This window comes from Limanda limanda, chromosome 19, assembly GCF_963576545.1.
Source record: "Limanda limanda chromosome 19, fLimLim1.1, whole genome shotgun sequence".
NCBI lineage: Eukaryota > Metazoa > Chordata > Actinopteri > Pleuronectiformes > Pleuronectidae > Limanda > Limanda limanda.
This window is the reverse complement of record NC_083654.1, coordinates 14,737,961-14,759,561: the sequence shown is the minus strand read 5'-3', so window position 1 is coordinate 14,759,561 and position 21,601 is coordinate 14,737,961. Positions and strand designations below refer to the sequence as shown.

General features: G+C 42.5%; 1 protein-coding gene across 1 annotated transcript in view; it reads left to right on the top strand.

Annotated features, from left to right (window-relative positions):
* The window catches only part of LOC133026467 (CUB and sushi domain-containing protein 3-like), a 313,843-nt gene that overhangs the window by 66,719 nt on the left and 225,523 nt on the right, over positions 1 to 21,601 (top strand). The window contains exon 2 of the mRNA XM_061093362.1: positions 3,141 to 3,363. Coding sequence (XP_060949345.1) covers positions 3,141 to 3,363 — 223 coding nt within the window. The remainder of the gene's footprint in view (positions 1 to 3,140; positions 3,364 to 21,601) is intronic.

The following is a 21,601-nucleotide window of genomic DNA, read 5'->3' as shown; positions in this document are numbered from 1 at the left end:
TTCTATAAGCAAACACCAAGGACAAACTGCTGCAGCATGAAACACTGTTGTACAGCTTTTTTTAATTTGGTATAAACCTGAGGGGCTGAATTAGATTTGGTAAATGGATCCTGTTTATCTAGGCACCTTTTGCAAGGATTGAACCACCAACGTTCTCCTTAGTTTACGACCCGCTATACCACCCGAGCCAAAGCCAGTCCATATCACTCACATACACTGGAAATGCAAAACGGATGCAAATATACACGTTTACATGTGGTGTGGATTTAAACACCATTACAGAACCATCCCTCCAGCCGGAAGACATTGGATCAAGTCCAGTATCACAGCAAGTTTCTTCTCTGCTGTAGTGTCCTTGAGCAGGATGACGCTAAATCCCCACCAGCTCTCCAGAGGGGTTTGGGCTGTATAAGCTGACTCAGCGCACCGACTCTCCCGCCGAGTGGAAGAAGTGAGGATGAGGTTCTCCTCCGAGGGGGAGGGATCGATAGGAGCATCACAACAAACGCTGTGGGCCGACTTCGCTCCCGGACACCCCCCCTCTTCCTCCTAACACCTGTGGTGTGTTTGAAACAAAAGCACCATTACGATCAAAGGGGGGGTGGAGGGGGGGAGATAGTGATCCAGATGCAAAGCATGAAGACCAAAGAGATCAATTACAATTTACATTTTACAATATAGGCATTTAGCAGGTGCTGTAACCCGTGGAGGTTTACGAAGAAGTACAGCAGCAGAATTAGCTTCACTTCTAATTAGTCAGTACCAGCAGCCGGTGAACGGATCTGCGAAGGATGGAATCAAACTCAACCCCCTTGTCGTCGTTAAAAGCGCCTCAGTGTGTCACCTCATCATCACAGAAAGAAACGACACAACTCTAATTGCTGTTTCTGATTATTGTTTATACTGGAATCCTCTAAATATAGAGCACTTATTGTGATCACCATTGTAGAGTAGAGTGTGTTATACGGCAACAACACTTTATGTTTGGTTGCCAATTTACTTGCAGGTCAATCTAAACTAGATGTGGGTTAAGATGTCTGTCAACAAACTTTACAAAGTGAATGATGATTATAAACTTGTTTTTTTGCCTGAAATGGACAAGTTTGGAAAGTTAGTCTGAAAACTCTGGGGCTGCGTTCTGGTCCGAGGTGTTTGGAAATGATAACGCACTCATCTGCATTTGCTTCCTGATTGGTTCTTATCAGTCACGACTCAACCACCGGCGGTGAATGCAAAACTTTGTTGGAAACTTGCTATCGGTAACAGTTCCGTCTCGTTCTCCGTTCGAGAAAAGAAATCCCCACTCGTCCTTTTCACCGTTGCTGTTTCTCGTCCAGAGTATTTTCTGGAAGTGGACAAACTGCGTCCTGTTTTTCGGGCCGTGCACATCACCTGTGCACATGAATGGAGGGAGATGTGCTCTGATACGGAGCTATTGGAAATCTTTTTTAGTTTTTAAATGCTGTTTTAAAGCATGGATGAAGATACCCAGTGTTGCACCTGGAATCAGGAGTAATGGAGGTTATGATGCCGCTGTCTTGTGCAGAGCGATAAGTCAACATAATACCTGTTGCTGTGTATTCAGTTGTTAGTTTAGCATCTCCTCCTCCTACCTGTCTGCCACCATACACAGAGAGGCATGATTAAAAGCCTATATCAGCCCATTAAGGCCAATTAGTATGTTCTCTACCCCCCAACAGAATCCAGTAACTCTCTTATGATGGTGCATAGTGCCGGCAAAATTTTTCATTTCTATCCTCTCTGTCGTTTTCTCATCCGAACAGACACAATTACTGTAGATGTATATCCACTTACGAGGGAGAAAACAATGTTTATGTCCCTCAGTTCTACATTGGTGAGTCATTTTCAAAAGGCTTTGTTGAAGCTGGGCCGACAAATGTGTTTGTTGTGTATTCTCACATGTTGTTAAGTGATTTGCAGAGAAAATAACTATCGAGCTCTTGATCTTGTTGCGGCGCAGAGGTGAAAATCCAGGAGAATGCTGGTCTTGTATTGATTTAACCTGTTAAGCCAGGCGGCGTGGTAGCTCAGCGGTAACCGAGTATCCAGTCAGTCGGAGGACAAGGGTTCAAGATGGGCCTCACCCTGAATGTGAATACCAGCTCCTGGTGAGGCAGACCTGTGCCCTCCATGTGGGGGGGATTATGTTCCTATAGCGGCAATATAAACTCCAGCAATGTGAAGCTGTGAGGCTTCCTGACAAATACGTAATTCAACCGGGTACATTAGATGTATATCATGTACATCAGCATCAAAAGAAGCGGGAGATATCCGACCAAAGCTGTCAGGGCTCTCGGAAGAAGGGACCCAGGAGCGTGACTCAGGAGGCAGATGTCAGAGTAAAGTCTTTACTTAGATAAAAACAAGGATACAGAAAGCCAAGCAGGCAAACAACAGTACAAAGGGTCAGACGGGGGGGGGCGAAATCCAAACAAACTCCGGCGAGGGCCCAAAAACACCATCAGGATCAAGAGGAGCAGGTAGAGGACAGAGCGCAGGAGACAGTGTGGTGCAGAGCAAACTGAAACAGAGGGTGGGGGGGGGAACTATATATATATATATATATATATATATAAACCAGGGAATAAGCAGGTGTTTGTGGGTAAAACACAGAGTTAGAAACTGCACACACAACTGGAGTGAATGGATGAAAGGATGAATGAGCACAGCTGACCTACTTAGTGTCTCTTGTGCTGACGTGTGGTTTATTCGTACAGTGATGTAAAGCAATAATATACTTAAGTAAAATACTCTTTCAGCCACTGACACCTCTGGAAGGAGCTGATGCATAGTGGAACACTCATATTGGACTGGGGCCGCAGGTTCACACTATTAATTAAACTAATCCAAAAAAAGTTGGGAGAAAAATAGTACTATATGCTGTTGAGTCCAGAATGAGTGTGTGTGTTTGTGTGCTTTTGTGTGTGTTTCTTTATGCGAAGGGACAGTAACTACTTAGTCTCACACAGAACACATGCTTACTATTGTGTGACGTTAATATTCTATCTTGTGCCGTCGTTTCTTGTGTTTTTTGAAATGCCATTTTTCCCCCCCCCGTCAAACAATCCATGGAACTATGATGAGATAAATTTAAATGTTCTGTCTTTTCTCTCCTCCAGGTTTTATCTACACATGTGGCGGTACGCTGAAAGGCAGAAACGGCAGTATAGAGTCGCCAGGTTTTCCCTACGGCTATCCCAACGGGGCAAACTGCACCTGGGTCATCGTCGGGGAGGAAGGAAGTAGAATCCAGCTCATCTTCTTGTCGTTCGCCATAGAGGAAGAATATGATTTCCTGTCCTTGTACGATGGACATCCCCACCCTGCTAACTTCAGGACCAGGTAGGACCCGTGATCTTTACTCTTTTTAATTTCTTATAAACAAACATCACCAAAATCATCCAAATTGAGGCCGTAAAGACAAATTAGAATCATATTTTCACGGGAATATTATTTGCTCTAATCTCCTTGTAAACGTAGCACGTCACAAACACCTGATGTGGCTCACAGCCCTTTGTGTATTATTAGGTCACTATTCATCTGCAGCCAGGTTTCACTACTTTCAAGCTGAAGATGAGATGCTCGTCTGTGTCTTTGCCAAACGCTGATGAGCTGTAATAAGCTACACAATATGTCATCATGTTCAAACACCTGGGATCGTGAATTCAGGCAAACAACAGAAACCAGGTGTACGTGCTTGTAAGTGCAAAATTTAATAAATCCTCCATTTGTAGAGACTTCTCTTTAATACCAATGTTATTGCTCTAAAGATGTTCTACGTGCTGGGCTGGATGCTCATGAGCGACAAATTACCTTGCATAGCAACAGGGTGCTGTCCGGCTGTAATACACAAATTGCCAAGGATTAATCAGTGCCACTGCAGTTTCCTCTTAGTTATTGAACTATTTTATTGAGTGCCTCTCTTTAGAAACACAATACACAGGAAAAATAAATCATTTCAGGAAAAGCCATTAAGCTCTCTTTGCCTCATGATTTTATCTGGCAATCGATAGCATCTGTCAATTACTGTGTTCACATTCTCTGGATTCTTTAAACTCTGCAATTACTTTATTATGATATTGCAGAGTTTATATTTTTCGCATTGGAAAAAAACACAGATAGAGATTTGGTTGTTAGTGAAGTTTTTGCAGATGTTGTTGCGCACAAAGTCCTCATCACTTCCCTAATACTCACAATCTAAATGGCCTTTAGTTGAGGGAAGTTTATTCACAAAGAATAATTAGACTTAGATGTATTTTTCCCATAAAAGTCTGTGATAACAATTAATTCTACTGACTTAAATCCACTTTATTTGTTCTGTCAGTACATTTGAAAGCTCCACCAAATGGGCAAAACTGCATCCAGTCACAAAATGACTCAGCACAACGGTTTACAGATTAGCTGCTGCACTCCATCCTTGAACGAGGCTTCTCTGTCCTTCTCATCTCTTTCTGTGGAAGCAACTTCGTTTCTTGGATTCATGAATGTCGTCCTCTCGCGCCCTCTCCTCCAAGGCAGCAGCACGTTCTATTACACATCAGTCTGGGCAATGTCGGTTGAGAAAAGCTCGGTGTCTGGAAAAGACAGATGAATAAGCTACACCGCAAAGGATGCAAAGATCAGCACAATGTGCCTGAAAGAGGTTTATTTGCAGGGCACATGCCAAAGCTAACACATTGTACAACTGTACTTTATTTTCCTTCAGAGGGAAAATCATCTGGTTTGGTGATGTTTTAACATACTGCGCTCACTGATATTTAATTAGCCAGTGGCTTTGATGAAGTGAGATGATCCAAATGGGTTTTATTCATCATGGCCAGTTTTCCGTGGTAGTTCAGGAACACTTAACAATGTTTGATCAAGACCGGGGCGGCTCGTCCTATTCTAATTAATTCTGCAACAGTTTTGGAATGAACCAAATTAGTTTTTCAAACCCTTAAGTTTTTACTGTCCACGCAGACAGTCGGACATCTCAGTTTTAACAGCATTTGTTTGTGTAAATGCAGGTAACATGCAATTCAGTCTCTCTCTCTCTCTCTCTCTCTCTCTCTCTCTCTCTCTCTCTCTCTCTCTCTCTCTCTCTCTCTCTCTCTCTCTCTCTCTCTCTCTCGCAAGACAACTTGACTTCCCCTCTTTAGTCTGTGTACTGTTAGGCATGAGGCCGATGTCTGTGCACGTGCAGCCCCATTACCGCCACAGATTGACTGAGTTCTGTGGGAAATGGTGCTTAGCACAACTAGCAGGAGACAACAGAAAGAGGGAATACAAATTGGCTCTCTTTCACCTAATTACAGCCTGACCGTTCACTGTCACCCCGGGAGAATCTTTTGTCTGGAGTTGTCAATAAGAGGCAGGAGCTGCAACTGTCAGTGGGGCTCCGAGGAAGGTCAGGCAAGGATTTCTCATTCATCTGTGAGGCGACTGCCACAGACACGAGGCTACACAAGGAAAGCTGGTTCGGTTCAATCGAGGAAAAAAAGGATTTGGGTCACGGAGAGATGAAATGACTCCTCTATATACTTTGGTCGGTTGCTGAAAAGCAGCTCTGTGCCCGTGGGGAACGAACCATGTTCCTTTTGGTTCAATGGGCATAATGTCTTATCAGCCAGCTGCAATAATCAACCTTTCTCAGACAATCCGGTGGCTTTTAGTGTTCAAACTGCCATACTGAGTTAATTAAACAAGGGAGCAGAAGAACAGAGGGGAAAAGCGGAGGGTTGATGTGAGATTTTGCCACTTTTTGCTGTGATTTCTGTTGTGATTCCCGGGAGGTGAAAGAGAGAGAGAGAACAAACAGATAGAAGGAGAGGGAAAGAAAGATGCCCTCTGTGCTATTACTGGTTGATTAGGATTTCCTGCTCATCTGAGATAACAGGAAATTATTTGCCATACGAGCGGATAAGTTCACGTGCCTGCATGTGTCCGTGCGTGACGGAGATTTATGGCCGGCGTGCTCGCAATCGCCTCGCTAGTTAAGCCAAATTACCTCTGCTGTCTCGTTCTCTCTTTCTCCTCCCTCCTCTCACTTTCTCACAAACACATGTGCACGGACACGAGGCCAAATGGTGATTAAAAGGTCAGATCCATTAACAGCAGAATGTAATTATTAGGGAGGGTGATTAACAAGGATCTCGCTCTCACACTCACATACACACACACACACACACACACGCTGAGGGTTGTTGAAACTGTTGTCACTTGAACACGCACCTCTTCCTAAAGCAGGCTGTCATTTCTCCCCCTCGGGGGGGAGGGAGCAGATCTCAATGGCTCAAAGATGTGTGAAACTTTAACAGTGATGACAGATTTGTCTAATTATTATTCTGATCATCGACATTCAAGCTGAAGCTGCCTGTCGTCACTTCAAATTGAGAATTAATGTTTAACAACATTAAAACAATAATTAACATGGTACAGTATCTAAAGGTTACAGTATTTACATTGATATTTCCGAGTGTCATTGAAAATTACGTTGGCATTTGAAGATTATCTGAGATAATATTTAAGTCTATTGTCAACCATTACTGCCAGTGTTAACCTTTAGGATTGGAGACAGGATAATTATTCTTCTCAGGTTCCGTATTTTGTACCAGTCAATAGTGTTTCCTCAGAATTTCTCAACGGTAGCCTGCTGGTGATGTGTTTTCATACATGTTTATCATCAGGTGATATGTTTTTATATTCCCTCCAGATTATGTCAGTATGAGGTTAAACCCTTTTTAGTTTTATGGCCACCAGGGCACCAGAGTAATCCGATAAACACAAACATAACTGTGATCCTAGTGTGCACATAAACTAAATGTATAGACAGAGGCACTAAAGAGAGATGAAGAAGGAATCGGTTGCCAGAGAGAGGCAGAGTTTAAAAAAAAGAAAAGACGATGGCTTATTATCATTATGAATTATATGTGAGCCTCCTGAGGTGTGCTGGAAACCGACAGTATGACATTTTGAAATGAAATGTATTAATTGTCGTCATTGAACACTTGTCACATTATGCGGTTGGCTCTACAGCGTGGTGTGGTCTGAACCTATGTTTGTTTTTCATTTATTTGAAATGCCAGTTCAGTTCAGTCATTTCTGATTATTTAACAAATTCTCAGCAAAGCTTCACTTAGAAACGTCAAGGAAATTCATTTCAACAGCCTCAATGAACCCCGGAATAACCTTAAATAAATACGCCATGAACGAGTGGTGTGTTTGGACAATCATGCATTTTCCTTCTATTCAATTTAATAAGAACGACATTTTAATCATTTCTGTGAGGCCGGCAGACGAGGTGCAGTTTGACGGGTTTGTTAGAAATCAGCATTCCCTTGTTGCCTCAGGTGTTTTCTCCCTGTCGCTGTGCGGAGCCGGAGCCTGTGTCCTCCCGTGTCACCAGCTGCCATTAGAAATGACTGGCGTTCTGTCACCCTCTGATGTTTTGTCACCGTAAACGCGGCAGCCGGCAAAGGTAGCGGCACATAACTCGTCGGCCTCGAAGACGTGAGTCGACTTTAGAGAGTTTAACGGCTGTCAGAGAATTAATAACGTGTGAGCGCCGAGCGAGCACTAGAGAGTTTTCGGTCATGAATGGACAGATGGATGAAATGCAAATACTAAGTGATGTAAGACACAGTGCAAGATTTCCTCAGTCTGTTAGGATCAAAATAGGAAACGACCAGATTTGATTTCTATGCTTCTTGCGTTCAAAAACCTGAACAGAAGCTTTGTATTTGTCATCCGGGGAAAATAAAAGAAATGTTTAATTTGATTAAAAGATAATTTTTGAGAGAAACTCACACAGGCAGGAAATCATCACGGTGTTTTCGGAGAATGATAAATCAGTCCAAAGGAATCAAGGAAGTGTCTTGGAAGAATAATTGAGAGCAATTCAACGACTTACTTAAACGTTACTTTTTCACTACTTTGTAAATAATAAGCTTCCCACCCAGAACCGGAAAATGTGGTCATATTTAAAAATGTATAACCGCGGGGAGGCTGCTTCGAGGCGGAAAGTGTTTACTCTAACCCACATTTCATCAGGAAGCAGCTTCCAGAAACAAAATCAATAACACAAAAAACTGATTCATTTATGTGAGATTTAACAAAGTGATAAGGTTAGTGTGAAGCTAATTGATACTGGATCCCCACAATCTTACAATGGAGACATAGAGGCTCTAATAGGTGTCATATATTCCAGAGTAATCATTATTCTGTATATGTCCTCACTCTCTTTTGATATTTTTCGAAATTATCCAATTTCATCCATTTCATAAACTATTTGTTTGCTCTGTCCATCCATTCAAACCTTTGTTGTGTAGACTTTAGTTTCCACCGTAGCCGTTGTTTTGGTTTTTTTTCACTCGCATACCTGAGATTTAAACTTGTTTTACCGAGTGAAACTGCAAAGTCAGACTCGCAAAGCAGCGACTGGAGTTGTGTGAGGTCACAGATGAATATTTGATCAATGCAATCTGTCAATCTGTCTGCTCCATCGAGGGGCTGTGTTTGTTTTGTGCACGGAAGAATCCGCTCTTATAACATTTACCAAAGTAAACCAGGTTTGTGTGGCTGCATGTCGACACTCTGGCTGGATTTGATGCAGATAATCTCGGACTCTTATTGTCTGAAATGTGGTTACATCTATGGATTGTATTTGTTGTGTATACCACGGGGATGAAAAACATCGGGACTTGAAAGAGTTTTGTTTGGGGCATCAGTGAAATGCAGACTCTCAGAGGCTCATGTAAAAATACATATTAAACACTCTCTCCTTTAAAACATCAATACTTATTCGATCATCCTTATGATCCTTACGAAACAATTCTCTTAATTTAATGATGTAAATCATGAACCCTTTGTTGCTTGGGGTTTGTTATTTCCTCTGAAGAGTCATATGTCCATCTAACAGCCCGAGGGTGCGCTTCAACTTGTTGTACATTATTTATGTTGTGGGGATTTTAGAAGCTTCTTTGGCTGGACCACAACATCGAGGCCAGTCTTAGAAACACAGATGTCCCTGACTTAGACATCACCCCATTGGTCAGTGTCCCGTGGTGAAGCTGCAGATTTTGGGACACTTTAGCTCGTGGAATAAGGGAAACGGGAATCGAACCGCTTGCCTCCTGGTTAGTGGACGATCCGCTCTATCTCCTTATCCACAGCCGCTCCCGAGAGCAGGTTAGGTTTGGGATAAAAATCGACAGAGCAGGCACCTCATTTTGTCAGGTGTCATGGACGCGGCTCTGTGATGGGAGAGTTATCTGGGCTTCCCGGGGGCAGCTGGAGGAGCTGGGACAGGGACATCCATCTTCAGGCAGGTCAGTCGGTGAGTGACAGAGGTTACAGGGGAGGGAGGCAAGACTGTAGGGGAAGGTAAGAGGGCAGATGGGCCAGTGCGTCCCCCCCCCCCCACCCCTGTTGCTTTACCCTGCAGTCTGAGCTGTGCAAGCCCACCATTAGACTGTCACTAGTTGTTCTTTAATGATGGCAGTGATTAGGTTGAACAGCCCTGTGGGACACTGTTGATTGAGTGTGGGATAGAGATGCTGTCGCTCTGTGGATGCTGAATCATCCCTGTCATTGTGTATTGTGTCATTATCCTCATTACTGCTAATTTTTGGACAACCTTGAGAACCTAACTAGCCAAAATAAACACATCATATTATGGCAACACTGGTGGATCAGGGGTATTGAGTAGTCTGGTCAGTTTAGTCTCTCAGGGCTCACTCCCACACATTTGGTGTGACATGCCTTCATGCTTCGTGTCCCACTGTCATGTTCCCTAAATGAATCCGTCAGAGCCACAAGTCACCGTTTCTTCTTCCCTGCTTCGGATCTTATTAGTTTTTAACCAAGAAAATGCTCTGGATTACAGGAAACCACCTTTTTTGTTATAGTGTTGCCAAATCCGGCTAATGTGACTGCCCTGACCTTTTCGGACACTGGTAAACATAATCACACTAAGCTGTTTTTTTAATTGTTGCCTCTGTCGCTGCGACTTCAGATGAGTTTGCCAAAACCCCAAAATAGAGGAGACGGAGGGAAAATAGCAGATGAGGAGAGAAGTGGATAGTTTACCAGAGGAAAAGGATGAGGAGGGTAAAAATGTACGCGCAAACAGAGGAAGCCCCGGAAGAAAGGAAAGATGCTCAGGGAACCGATATAGCAGCTTTACAGCAAACTTTCCCTTGCCAGCCTTAGAATAGGAGTGTTCCGTAAAATGTGGAACCAAACAATGTACGTAATTCTAATTATTTATAGAATGTAGGCATTGTAATGCCCAGAGGAGAGGTGTCGTCTGAGGTTTTCTTTTTTTAGGTTAAGAGTCTGTTTAGAGGAGCATGAGCAGCATTTGCAGACGGTGATTTGCGAACGCTGCTCAGTGATACAAGGCTGCAGGTATATTGGGTCTTTTAAGGCTGTGTGAGTTCATAGCAGTTTGTATCAGTGTGAGTATATGCACAAGTCTAATCCATTTCAAACTTTTTCCTTGCCAGACCTTTCTCAGATAAATGTTGTTCTTAGCTGTAATTACGGCGTTTGGCAGGTGAATAAAAAACGTGTTTTGTGAAACAAGTTGCAGCTTGAATCCCGAGTCTTGGTTTTTCAATGTGCTTTGACCATCTGATCACAGAACTGTCAAGTTAAACATTCACATCCTTAGATCTCAGTGATGTTTGGATTCAAACATGGGAAAATACTTCATAATTTGTCCTTTACCTGTGACTCTTACATTCATAAAGCACTTTTCTAGTCTTAATGACCACCTACTTTTTTTTCGGGCATTCACAAACACATTCATAAAGTGCATCTACGTGCAGCCCTTTCTCTACGAGAAGGGGTTCAGTTTCTTGCCCAAGGCACTTCGGCACGCAGAAGACTGGAGCCAAACCGCCGACCTTCAGGATAGAGGACAGATCTAATATATGTTCATGTGCTTATTTTTGTGCCCTAAGTTCTGGTCGGTTGTTTCAGTGGAAGCGGGTCACATGGACAAAAAGCAGGATCTGTAAAATTGCCACACATCGGCCAGTTCACTCCTTGGGACTTGTTCTGGATTTGCCCTAGTTTATATCTGCAACCCTCCAATTTTACACCTGGCTTATTTATTATTTTATTTAAAGCCTCCTGCACACACACACATGCATACATACACATACAGAGACACATGAGCCCACTGCACACCGGCACAGAGGGGAAACGGGCAGAAACACAAAGGGCGACAGTGTGTGATTGGTGTGAAAATAAGTAAATATGGGCTTTGATGTCGGGCGCGCTCTTTCGGGAAGAAGCCAAGAGGTGTATATGTAGATGTGTGTGTGTGTGTGTGTGTGTGTATAAGAGAGAGAGTGAGCAGTTTGTGTGAGTGTGAACCGAGGTGTGTTTACCCCTGAGGTAGTGGTATTTCATCTCTTCCTGCATCAGTTCTGCCCTGTAGGGGGTAAGAGGTATGTCTGTATGTGTGTGCGCTGGAAGATCCAAATAGCTGCGCTCAGGTTAAAAAGACAGGAAGGAAGAGAGAAAGAACTTTCTTTTTTCCCCCTTTTTTGTGCCTTTTTTTTGCAAAGCTCCTCCCGTCATGCTCCCGTGCACGAGGCTCAGACCTGCAGTTTCCTGCTTTCATCTTAATCAGAATTACTTTATATTTTCCCACTGCATAAAATCACTGTCTTTAATCAAGCTGTGGCTGAAACATGAATAAATGATTGCTATTTGCACCGCACATGACCTCAAGCACTCAGGGAGTTGTAGCCGCTGGTTTGCAATAAAAAAGGGTTAAAGTGCTTGTGCGCATACAGCATGTACACAATAAATAATGTAAATCCCTTGTTAGATATCCTTCCAAAACAAATTGTGAGGAGGAACACGAACAACATCGACACTGTCACACAAGTATATGGGCTTTTAAAAAGCAACTTTCTCACTGCACTGACTTTTTAATACAGTAAACAACATTTTGGCACAGCAGGGGTCCATCAGGTGCCCAATTTGGTGCAAATGGCCGTTTGCAAGAAAACTCGAAGAAGCAAAGATACTGTGCCGACCTGCCTTCATTTGTGCATAATTGACAAGCCTTGCACAATGCACGGGGGGGAGCTTCTCTCTGTGTGTGTCTGTGTGTGTTACTGCTTCAGTCAGGGACGCTTTCATTTGAAGCTGTGGAGCTATTTTTGAAAAGTAGTGTTTATTGTGAATGCAGAGCTGTGACACATGATATTACTGTTTTGCCTCTATAGACGTGTTATGTCATCCAAGGCCACAACTTGTTTTTATTCAACTTATGTGGAGATTGTTTATTTGCATTTCACGTCTCGGTACACAGACACACAATCAGAGGGACGTGAGAAAAAAGAAGGCTTCTTTATAAATAATAAAATAATAAATAACTATTATTTCCTGACGGATTTAGCTCATCCGTCGTTACTCGTTTGCTTCAAACAACATCATTTCTCATTTTCCACTCTCTCTCCATCACTGTCCGTTTATCGGGATTCACGCGCTCAGTTCGTTATCACTCCTGCGGTGAAACACAGTCACTGGTATCGTTCCTCTTTCACACAATCTGTCTCCGTCTTTTCGGCCTTTCTCCGAACGGATGTACTTCACTCTCTCATCTCTCTGTTTCTTAATGTCTGTCTCTCATCCCCTCCGTGCGTCTCTCCTTTCTCAATATTAATTCACCGCCCCTCTTCGCTCCCCCCCCGCCACCACCACCACCACCCCATCTGTTTCTCTCTCAATTCTTCCCATAAATGTCATTAATTCAGCGCTGATAACCAGCTCCGTTCTTTTCAGCTCAGCCTGGTGCAGATTATAATTATAATCATTACATTGTGCTGTACAATATTCAGGAGTCAAATCCCCCGGTGATATATCTCTCTCGAGTCTTTTCGAAGCTCCTGTTCTTTGTGGCGTATTGTGCCAACAATAGCCTGTAGAGATTATGTCTGCTTGCAGCTAATACACCTGTGACTGGCATTAATTGATTCAACCCCCCCTTTAATTTTCTCCTGGAGTGGTCCGTCCAGTCATGTGAGTGAAATGCTGTATAACACCACATGAAATAACCTGCCCATTAGGACGAGGGAATACGTACTATGTGTCCACGATTTATAAGTTATACTAATCGTACTCAAGTGAAGAGAGGAAGCTGATTTGCCGACATTCTTGTTTCTCTCCATATTTTTACCAAATCTATATGCACCATATGCTTTCATAACTTTCCAGTTTTTGCCTTATAGGTATTCAAGCCTGTAGCGAGATGCATAGCTGGGTTATAAGTGTAATTAAAGTCTCCTCCAATGATACCAAAGCCTTGTAAATTAGACTCAATGGGGAAGAGATCTTCAAACACACCGACAAGGCTTCACGTGAGCCTGAGCTATTCCAGCTGGGTCTCGGATTGTTTTCAAAGTTTGAAACAGTATTGTTCTCTGAATAATAAGCGCACCGCTGGCATAATTGTTTTATGATGCATATATTACTTGACCAGGCCATCTGCGCTGAACCAATTTAATATCTGAAGCCGTCAGATGTGTTTCTGGAGGGAAAACTGCTTTTGATTTAGGCCGTTTGATCGTGTGTGAATCTGGTAAACTTTCTTTGTTCCCTAACGTTTCAACTTGTGACTTTTCTTTTAAAGACATTCTGAAGTATTCTGTTTGTTCCACACAGTCAAGCACATAGACAGGAAGGTTGTCATGTTTTGAGTTTGAGTATTCATTTTTTCGACAAATGAATGTCCCCAAGGTTTCGAATAAACTCATAATCATTACGTCTTGATGGATTGATTGACGTATTCTTTGTAACTGTAATGTAAGTGGTGTGCAATCACTGTAATATAAGTAAAAGTTTCACCTTTTCTCCTTTCCGTTCTTTACTCATGAGGATATAAAAATGTTTCAAAAAAATTCTAACAAATAACCGATAATTTGTATGACTGCTGACGCCATACTAATTAGCTAGTTGTAGGCAGTGTGACCTCTTTAGAAGGACAAAGAACCTACAGTTCATTAATATTCATAGTTGGCTTTTCATAATATGAGCGAGACACACACACACACACGCTTGCATTTGGCACTCGTCGTGAAACCTTTAGCTCGTCATTCGGGCCATTATGTGGCAATAAAGAAGGTAACTGTGTGTGCGTGTGTGTGTCTGTGTGAGGTACAAGTTCACGGTCATTATGTATCCTGTGTTTTCTGTGCTTTTGTAATTAAAGCAGCAACAACAAAGCCTTTTGGCCACTGCTACAGCATCAAAGGCTTTGTATCACGGTTTTATTGATAAGTGATTAAGTCCACGTTATCCTGACTCGTAACCTTTTGTTCCTACTGAATTTGAAAAGGACTCTAAATAAAGGCACTTTGATCTCACGTGTGTTGAGTTGTGCGTACACCGGTGACACCCACGTAGCCTTGTTCCTGGCTGTATCTACTTAACCTTGCTCGTTTGTGATAGCCGGCTAATGAGAAGTCAGGGCAGTGTAACAAGTCAGCCAATATACCTTGGATGAATCTCCTGTCTGATTATATTGACAGTTTAGTGTGTGTGTGTGTGTGTGTGTGTGTGTTATAGAGAAAGAGTGAGAGAAGTCCCAGTAATCCCAGTAGCTAAGCTGGTAATCCCTTCAAGCTGCCCATTAGCTCCTTGACACACACGCACACACGCTAACGCACATGCACATGCACACACACACACACACACACACACACACACACACACACACACACACACACACACACACACACACACACACACACACACCCAGGAACACACAGTTCCTCCAGGGCAGTCACCCAGGTGACAGGCAGACTGTTCCTCAGGGAGGGATCACTATGATCAGCCACAGAGCTGGCCCACTGCCCCTGGAGGAGGTAATGGAGACACTGGCTGGCAATACATACCGATTAAAGGGAGGGAGACGAGGAGTAAAACCTGAGAAAGGGAAGGTGAGAGGAAGGTAGGGCTGACTGGGAGGACTGGAGGGGAGACGGGGAAACAGGGAAAATTGTCTGTCGAAGGAACAAAGAATACAAAACAAGGATTAAGGGGACAAGGTAAAGTAATTGTCAATGTTCTGCTCATTAAACTGACCTCAGCATTGGTTGAGTTTATTTAGAGAACTCGAAGCTGTGAGATACTTTCCTCTCAAACTATTGGGACAAGAACACCAGATTTATTCTGAGAGTTGTTCATACAAACACTTTCCTCTGTGTATTCCTTGCTGCTGTTTCTAGCTGTGAAATGGCATCCGCTGATCTGCTCTGCAATGTTTCCCTTTGAGTTAGCTTCCTCCAACCAAGGATTCATGGAATGGACTTTCTGAAAAACACGGTGCCTTTGTGGATATCACTGTCTTTGTTCCTGAAATGCTTCTCCTCCTCCCTTGATGTGATGTGAGAATTAGTCTTTGAACTCCCATGGCCCTTGAGACTTGGAAAAAACTGTACCTGTCGCAGGTTTTAAAAAAACGCTCTTCGTTTCCTGCAAACACACTTTTTATAGGTAGAGAATGTGGAATTTGTTGAGACAACACCACCTTGCTGGAGACTCCTCACCACCCACAATCCCTCTGGAGTTTAGTAGTGAACCGTGTGGGCAGGAGGAGACATGCTTCTCTCATTATATGGAGAAAACCAAACAGGAAGCTCTACTGTTGTAAGTTATTTATTTTGAACACCGCACCCGTCAGTACTCCACACTGACGTGGGACGACACTCTTTAGTGTGGCACATAACACAAACAGTGAGACACGGTAACAATGACTTATTCACACTGTGAGCGGGCTACGGTTTTCATGCACCTCTTTGTCTCAACCCCCAGTTTTCAACAAAACGTAAGAGACTGTGTCCTCACTTCTTTCAGGAGCAGAGCACGGATCATCCACTTGTCTCCCAATAGATACAATCATGATATTTAGCTAACGACTATATATGTAATACTTTATACATATTCAGTCTGTATTTGGTTTACTCGTTTAACAAAAGATCAGCAGGAAAGGTTAAACTATACATTTCTAGAAATGTGCATGATGAGAATTTGTATCAAACATCAATCACACCTACTCAGCCAGAAAGTCACTGTTAGAGTTAAATCCCCATTTCTCTGTGATATTTTTCAGTTTCTTTATATCTCCGTAAACAAATACACAACATGCATAATTTTGAATTAATTGACAACTATGTCAACTTCCTTTAGGGCACATATTTAGTGCGGATACAGATATTTAGCTGTCTGTGACCCTGCTTTATGGAATGCTCATTGCTTAATATGAAAATGCTGCCCTTGACAGCCTGAAGAAAACACTATAATCACAATATGTGTGTGACTTGTGGCAGAGCTGGGCCCTGTGCCTTAAAAAGGAGGAGACAGGTGATGTAAAATCTGTTTAGTACGCTTGTTCAGCTTGTGTTTGACTGTGGGATATTGTGAAAACTATTAAATGGTTAGATATTAGAGCCACGGTCAAATGTCTTCTTATTTGGAACAGTTTGTGCAGGCTTAACTATGTGTCCTGATGGGGATCCAAACTACTTAAGCAGAGAGATTGATGCCTGCGAGGACGTAGAGCAAAAGGTCGTCTGCATATAAAGACACTTTGTTCCCCGTACGCCTCTCAAAAGCCGAGAATATCCGCGGTGTTACAAAGAGCAACTGCCAGCGGTCTGGTAGCTCGTTGGAAGAGGATTGGTTGTGACAGAACTTGACAGATTCCACAGCCTGGAGCCAAACTTGAAATAAAACCGTTGTTGGTATTAATCGTTGCATTGAGGGATGTATATTATTCTTTTTAATTCCTGCTATAAACAATGGCCTCTACTCCAAATGTTCCAACCTATACAGACGTGCTGACTTGACTCTGTCAAACGCCTTGTTGGTTTTTGAGGATGCAATACACTGAGGGAGACAAGGATTTCGAATGAAGCCTGTTATTCATGGAAGGACTTCTTCCAGTCCGTGTGCCAAAACCTTTTACTAAAATCGTCTGTGCTCAGTCGACCTGGAGAGTCATGCACACCTTGGGGGAGTAAGCCCATCTGAAGGATTCAAACAGGACTTTTTGTAAAGAATTGGGCAGGTAATGTCTCCGACCCAGTTTTCTTTAGTTTGCAAAGATGGCTAGGACTGTTTTCACCTCAGTCAGGGTGCACTTCATTTCTCCACCAAGTGCTGAACACATTTGAGTTTATTTTCACTCACAGTCTTGCTTTTCAGGACAAGATTTGCATGTGTAGATATCTGCCCCAATAACACCCTACTCTGACATTCCACTGGATGAAACTGCTTTAACTGCATCCTAGTAAAACCTTTTAACTTCCACAGCAACATTTTACGTAGCAAATTGGTTAGTTGCTCACATACAAAGTTGATGGATGCTCATGTTTTGAAATTACATGTAGAAAACTGAACTAAACTCTTTGAATCTCCAGCCTGGAGGCGGATCGAGCGAAGGAACACTGACATAAAGGCCCCGACACAGAGAGAGTAGCAACAATGTGTTTCTCTCTGCTCTGTCGCTCTCTCCATTATCCTTCAAGACAGAAATACAAGAATTCAATTAAAAGACCATGTACTGACCTTAACACACATGCACATGCGTGAGCACACACAGTGCTGATGTAACAATTAATCACTGTCTGTCATCTGACCATTATAGCCTATGTATTCTCACTGGACCATGGGAATAATACACCATGTGTGTATGTGCGTCTTTGGAGAATGTCATTCTTCTCTATAATGACCATTGTTTGGCCCAGCATTTTTTAAATGTTAGCTCAAGGAGGCCCCATAATAGATCTTTTTGTGTGTGTGGTTTGTGTGTGTGTGTGTGTGTCCGAGTCATTAGTATGCAGAACTGCGTGCAGCCACTTGTGTTATTAAACATTAAAACTAGATGACAGAATATGGCCTGAGCCCTGGAGCTAAAGCTAACATCCTTGGACACACTCAGAGAAACACACACATTCAAACTGGCAACTTCAAGACACCCACACACAAAACTTTGGGGGAAAAAAGCTGAAGCTATTTTATATTTTAATATTAGAGCAGAACGAGGGATGTCATTTATTTTCACACAAAAGCTAATTAAAGTCACCAACTCCAGTCAGCAGTACATGTAACTCTCAACATTTGCTTTCAATGTAACTTTTATTTGACTCTATTGCTCTATTATAACTCTAATTATCAAAATCTCTCCCGAACGTCATGTAGAATGTAGGCCCCCCCCAAAGAGCAATTTTATGAATAAAATATATATTTTCAGTCTCACAATCTTAAATCTTACTGTAGAGCAAAGTGCAATTGGATATCAAACCTAACAAACCTCCCATCAATCCCCAGGTTCAATATATGGTATCAAAGCAAGTAGCAAAGTGAGGAGTGTGAACTGTCTCCTCTGATTGATTTCACTCCATCAGCAGACTGGTCCAGGATCACATCCATGTCTAAGGCTCCTAACTCCTGATGCTGAACCTCACTCACTCTCTGATCACTGATTTGTTATCTGGCATTTCAAAATCCACAAATTTTCTGTATGTGTTTCGATTGTTCCCTCGACTAGGGAGTTACGACAATTAAGTCCAGTATTGTCTCAATGTGTTTGACGTTTAAAAAGCTTCGCACAAAACTACAGGATGTCGAAAGACAGCTGTCCACATGCAGTACTTCCTGCTAACTGAACTTGAGAGCACTGCAAAGACAAAAGTACACTTGTAAAGTGGAGCCCTGCATTGACGGCTGCATTGAAAGCACAAAAGCTTTTATTCCAACACAACAAACTACAGATGATGCATGCAATTTTCTGTTTTCTTTTCTTTTGTCCCTGCAGCAATCTGCCAGCTTTTTGAACTTACACCTCTCTGACAAAACTGTAAAAAGTTATCTTTCTCACAGTGATGTTATAGCATTTGCGTACTTGAATGTATTCACACAAAAAGGAAATGTCCCCCAACTTTGTGGCAATGATGGTCTGCTCCATTAAATCAAATGGAGTAGGTTCTGTCTAACTTAATGTGTAGCCCCCCCCCCGGGCTGTAAAACCGGGTTTCACTGCACCTGGCCGGATGCTTAGAGTCTGTGGTTGCACCCAGTGGTGGAATGTAACGAAGTATTTTTACTTCGTTACTGTACTTAAGTAAATTTTTACGTATCTGTACTTTACTTAAGTAAAAATAATAGTGCATACTTTTTACTTTTACTCCGTTACATTTTGCAGCTATTATCTATACTTTTACTCCGCTACATTTCTACAATATGTGTCGTTACTCGTTACATTTTGTGAAACACAGTTTCGCCAAAATGTTGCTGTGACGGAGCGGCTCCGCCAGCGCTCCACACACGCACACACAGTCACACACGCGCACACGCAGCCACACACACGCCAACAAACATGTCCACTCTTCCTGTTAAAGTTCGTAGTTGATCACTATCTAACCATCAGCTACTATGTTGCGCTGGGCCGACGGAGGGTGCCCACTCGTCAGCTCCGCATCTGGTGACACACACACTGACACACACATACGCATCTGGGTGACACGCACACAGGCACACACACGCACACACACACACAGTCACACACAGTGGCCAGTAAGCAGCCGTCCGGACCACTCCGTGAAGAAGGAGGAGGAGACGTTTCTTTAGTTTTAACGCCGCCACTTTATTTATTGACTGTCCACCGGAGCAACACTGTCATCACCTCTAGGTGCTCGTTAACTTCTCGTATTCACACACTTCTTGCGCAAGTTAACCAGGTGCACTACGTCACTCTCTGGGCCCGTTCCTTAAAGGGGCAGGCCATACTAGCAAATGTTGTTGCTTATAATTATTACTAGTAGTGACATCTGTAGAGGCATGAGTATTACCAGTAGCTATATCTGCATTCTTTATCAAAATGGCACAGCCTAGACATTGAGAGACAACCCATTGCGTGAGTACTTTTACTTTTAATACTTATAGTAAATTTAAAAGTAAGTACTTTTTACTTTTACTTAAGTAGGATTGTTGATGCAGTACTTTTACTTTTACTTAAGTATATATTTCCCTGGGTACTTGTACTTTTACTTAAGTACTAAACTTCAGTACTTCCTCCACCACTGGTTGCACCTGTACCATCACTGCAATGAGAGACAAGTCAACGCACTGGGAGACCTAAAGGCAACAGATTTATTTCGGGTGGTATTCCGTTGTAAAAAGGCAGTTTTTTTTAAGATGACAGGACAAACTGCAAATATGCAATAGTTCAGTTGGCCAAACAAGGAAAAAGACGTTTCAAAGCAGCTGGACTCACTGCACATCCTCTCCGCCCCGTGTTTTGTTTCCATATTGTATATTGAATCAAGCTTCTGGCCAACTGCCGAGCTCATTTGTAAAGAGTGCTTCCAGAAATGTCTTGATTTTCTTAGCAAATTGATTGAAAGGCTCACAAGAGGTGATTTATTATATATGAAGAAAAAGTATCTAGGGTAGATGCTGATAAACCCACATCCCCTGACCCTCACCACTGCCTGAAGGCACAATTTTGTTTTCTAATTAGATTTTTGTGTTTATTTTTTCTCTTTTTTTTTTAACGACGCTGCAGCTTGCTGGAACTGTAACACTTTCTCTCAGTTTGTTTATTTATTTTTTGCATTATGATAATTGCATCCTTTTATTTGGCTCATTTTGTTTTATCCAGAGACCTCACACAAGGAGCACAATGGTGTGGAGAATATGCCTGTGGTTTTGTTATCTCTGTTTTGTTATTTTCTATTCGGATTTGGGTTTGCAATAAACAGGAGAAATGGGCCAAAAGCCTCCAGGCAACAAGTCATGTTAGCATGCAGGCATGTACATCTGAGTGTTTGCCAACATTAGTGCGCTGAATGTGTGCGTAGGTTTAATACTCTTTGTTTGTCTGTGTGTGTGTGTGTGTGTCTAATGTTTGGCTTTGTGACACTTAAAGTTGTGTAGTCGTTTTCTGCCTCTAACAAGTCAAAGAAGTAGTTATTACCGCAGGCAAGGTTACAGACACACACACACACAAAAAGGAGTACAAGGTTGTTTGTTGCAGTAAAACATGAGAGCTGACCTCCAGTACCCATCTTAATGTTATCGGTCTTATCTGGAGCTGAGGCCTCTTTGACTGAGCACTAGACTCAGAGGTTCCCCTGCGAGCCAAGTTCTCCTGTTCACTGTAGCACAATTAAATGAATCACACCGCGCATTAATACATTATTGTCTGAGGGGGTAAACAAGTTGTGTACACAGAAAACACAGTGGGGATTAAGAACAGGTGTATTCCATGCTGCGTCTCTTCCTTTACCTTGGAGCCGGTGAAACGCGATAGTTGAACTGAGTATTAACAGCAAGTGCAGACGACCAAATTCTTATGAATCAGGACAAGTAAGAAGTTCTATCTACAGCATTAAACAGTATTTTTTATTCTATATCCAAGTAATTAAAGGAAACTATTAGTACAGGAATTGTCAGGTAATGATTCTATCTACCCTCCTGCGCTTCATAGTGAACTTTGGTGCAAAGATGCATCAGTTGGGTTTGATGAGAACTTCAACCTTGGTCGTGAGTTATGGAATAGAATGGGTCTAGATATCAG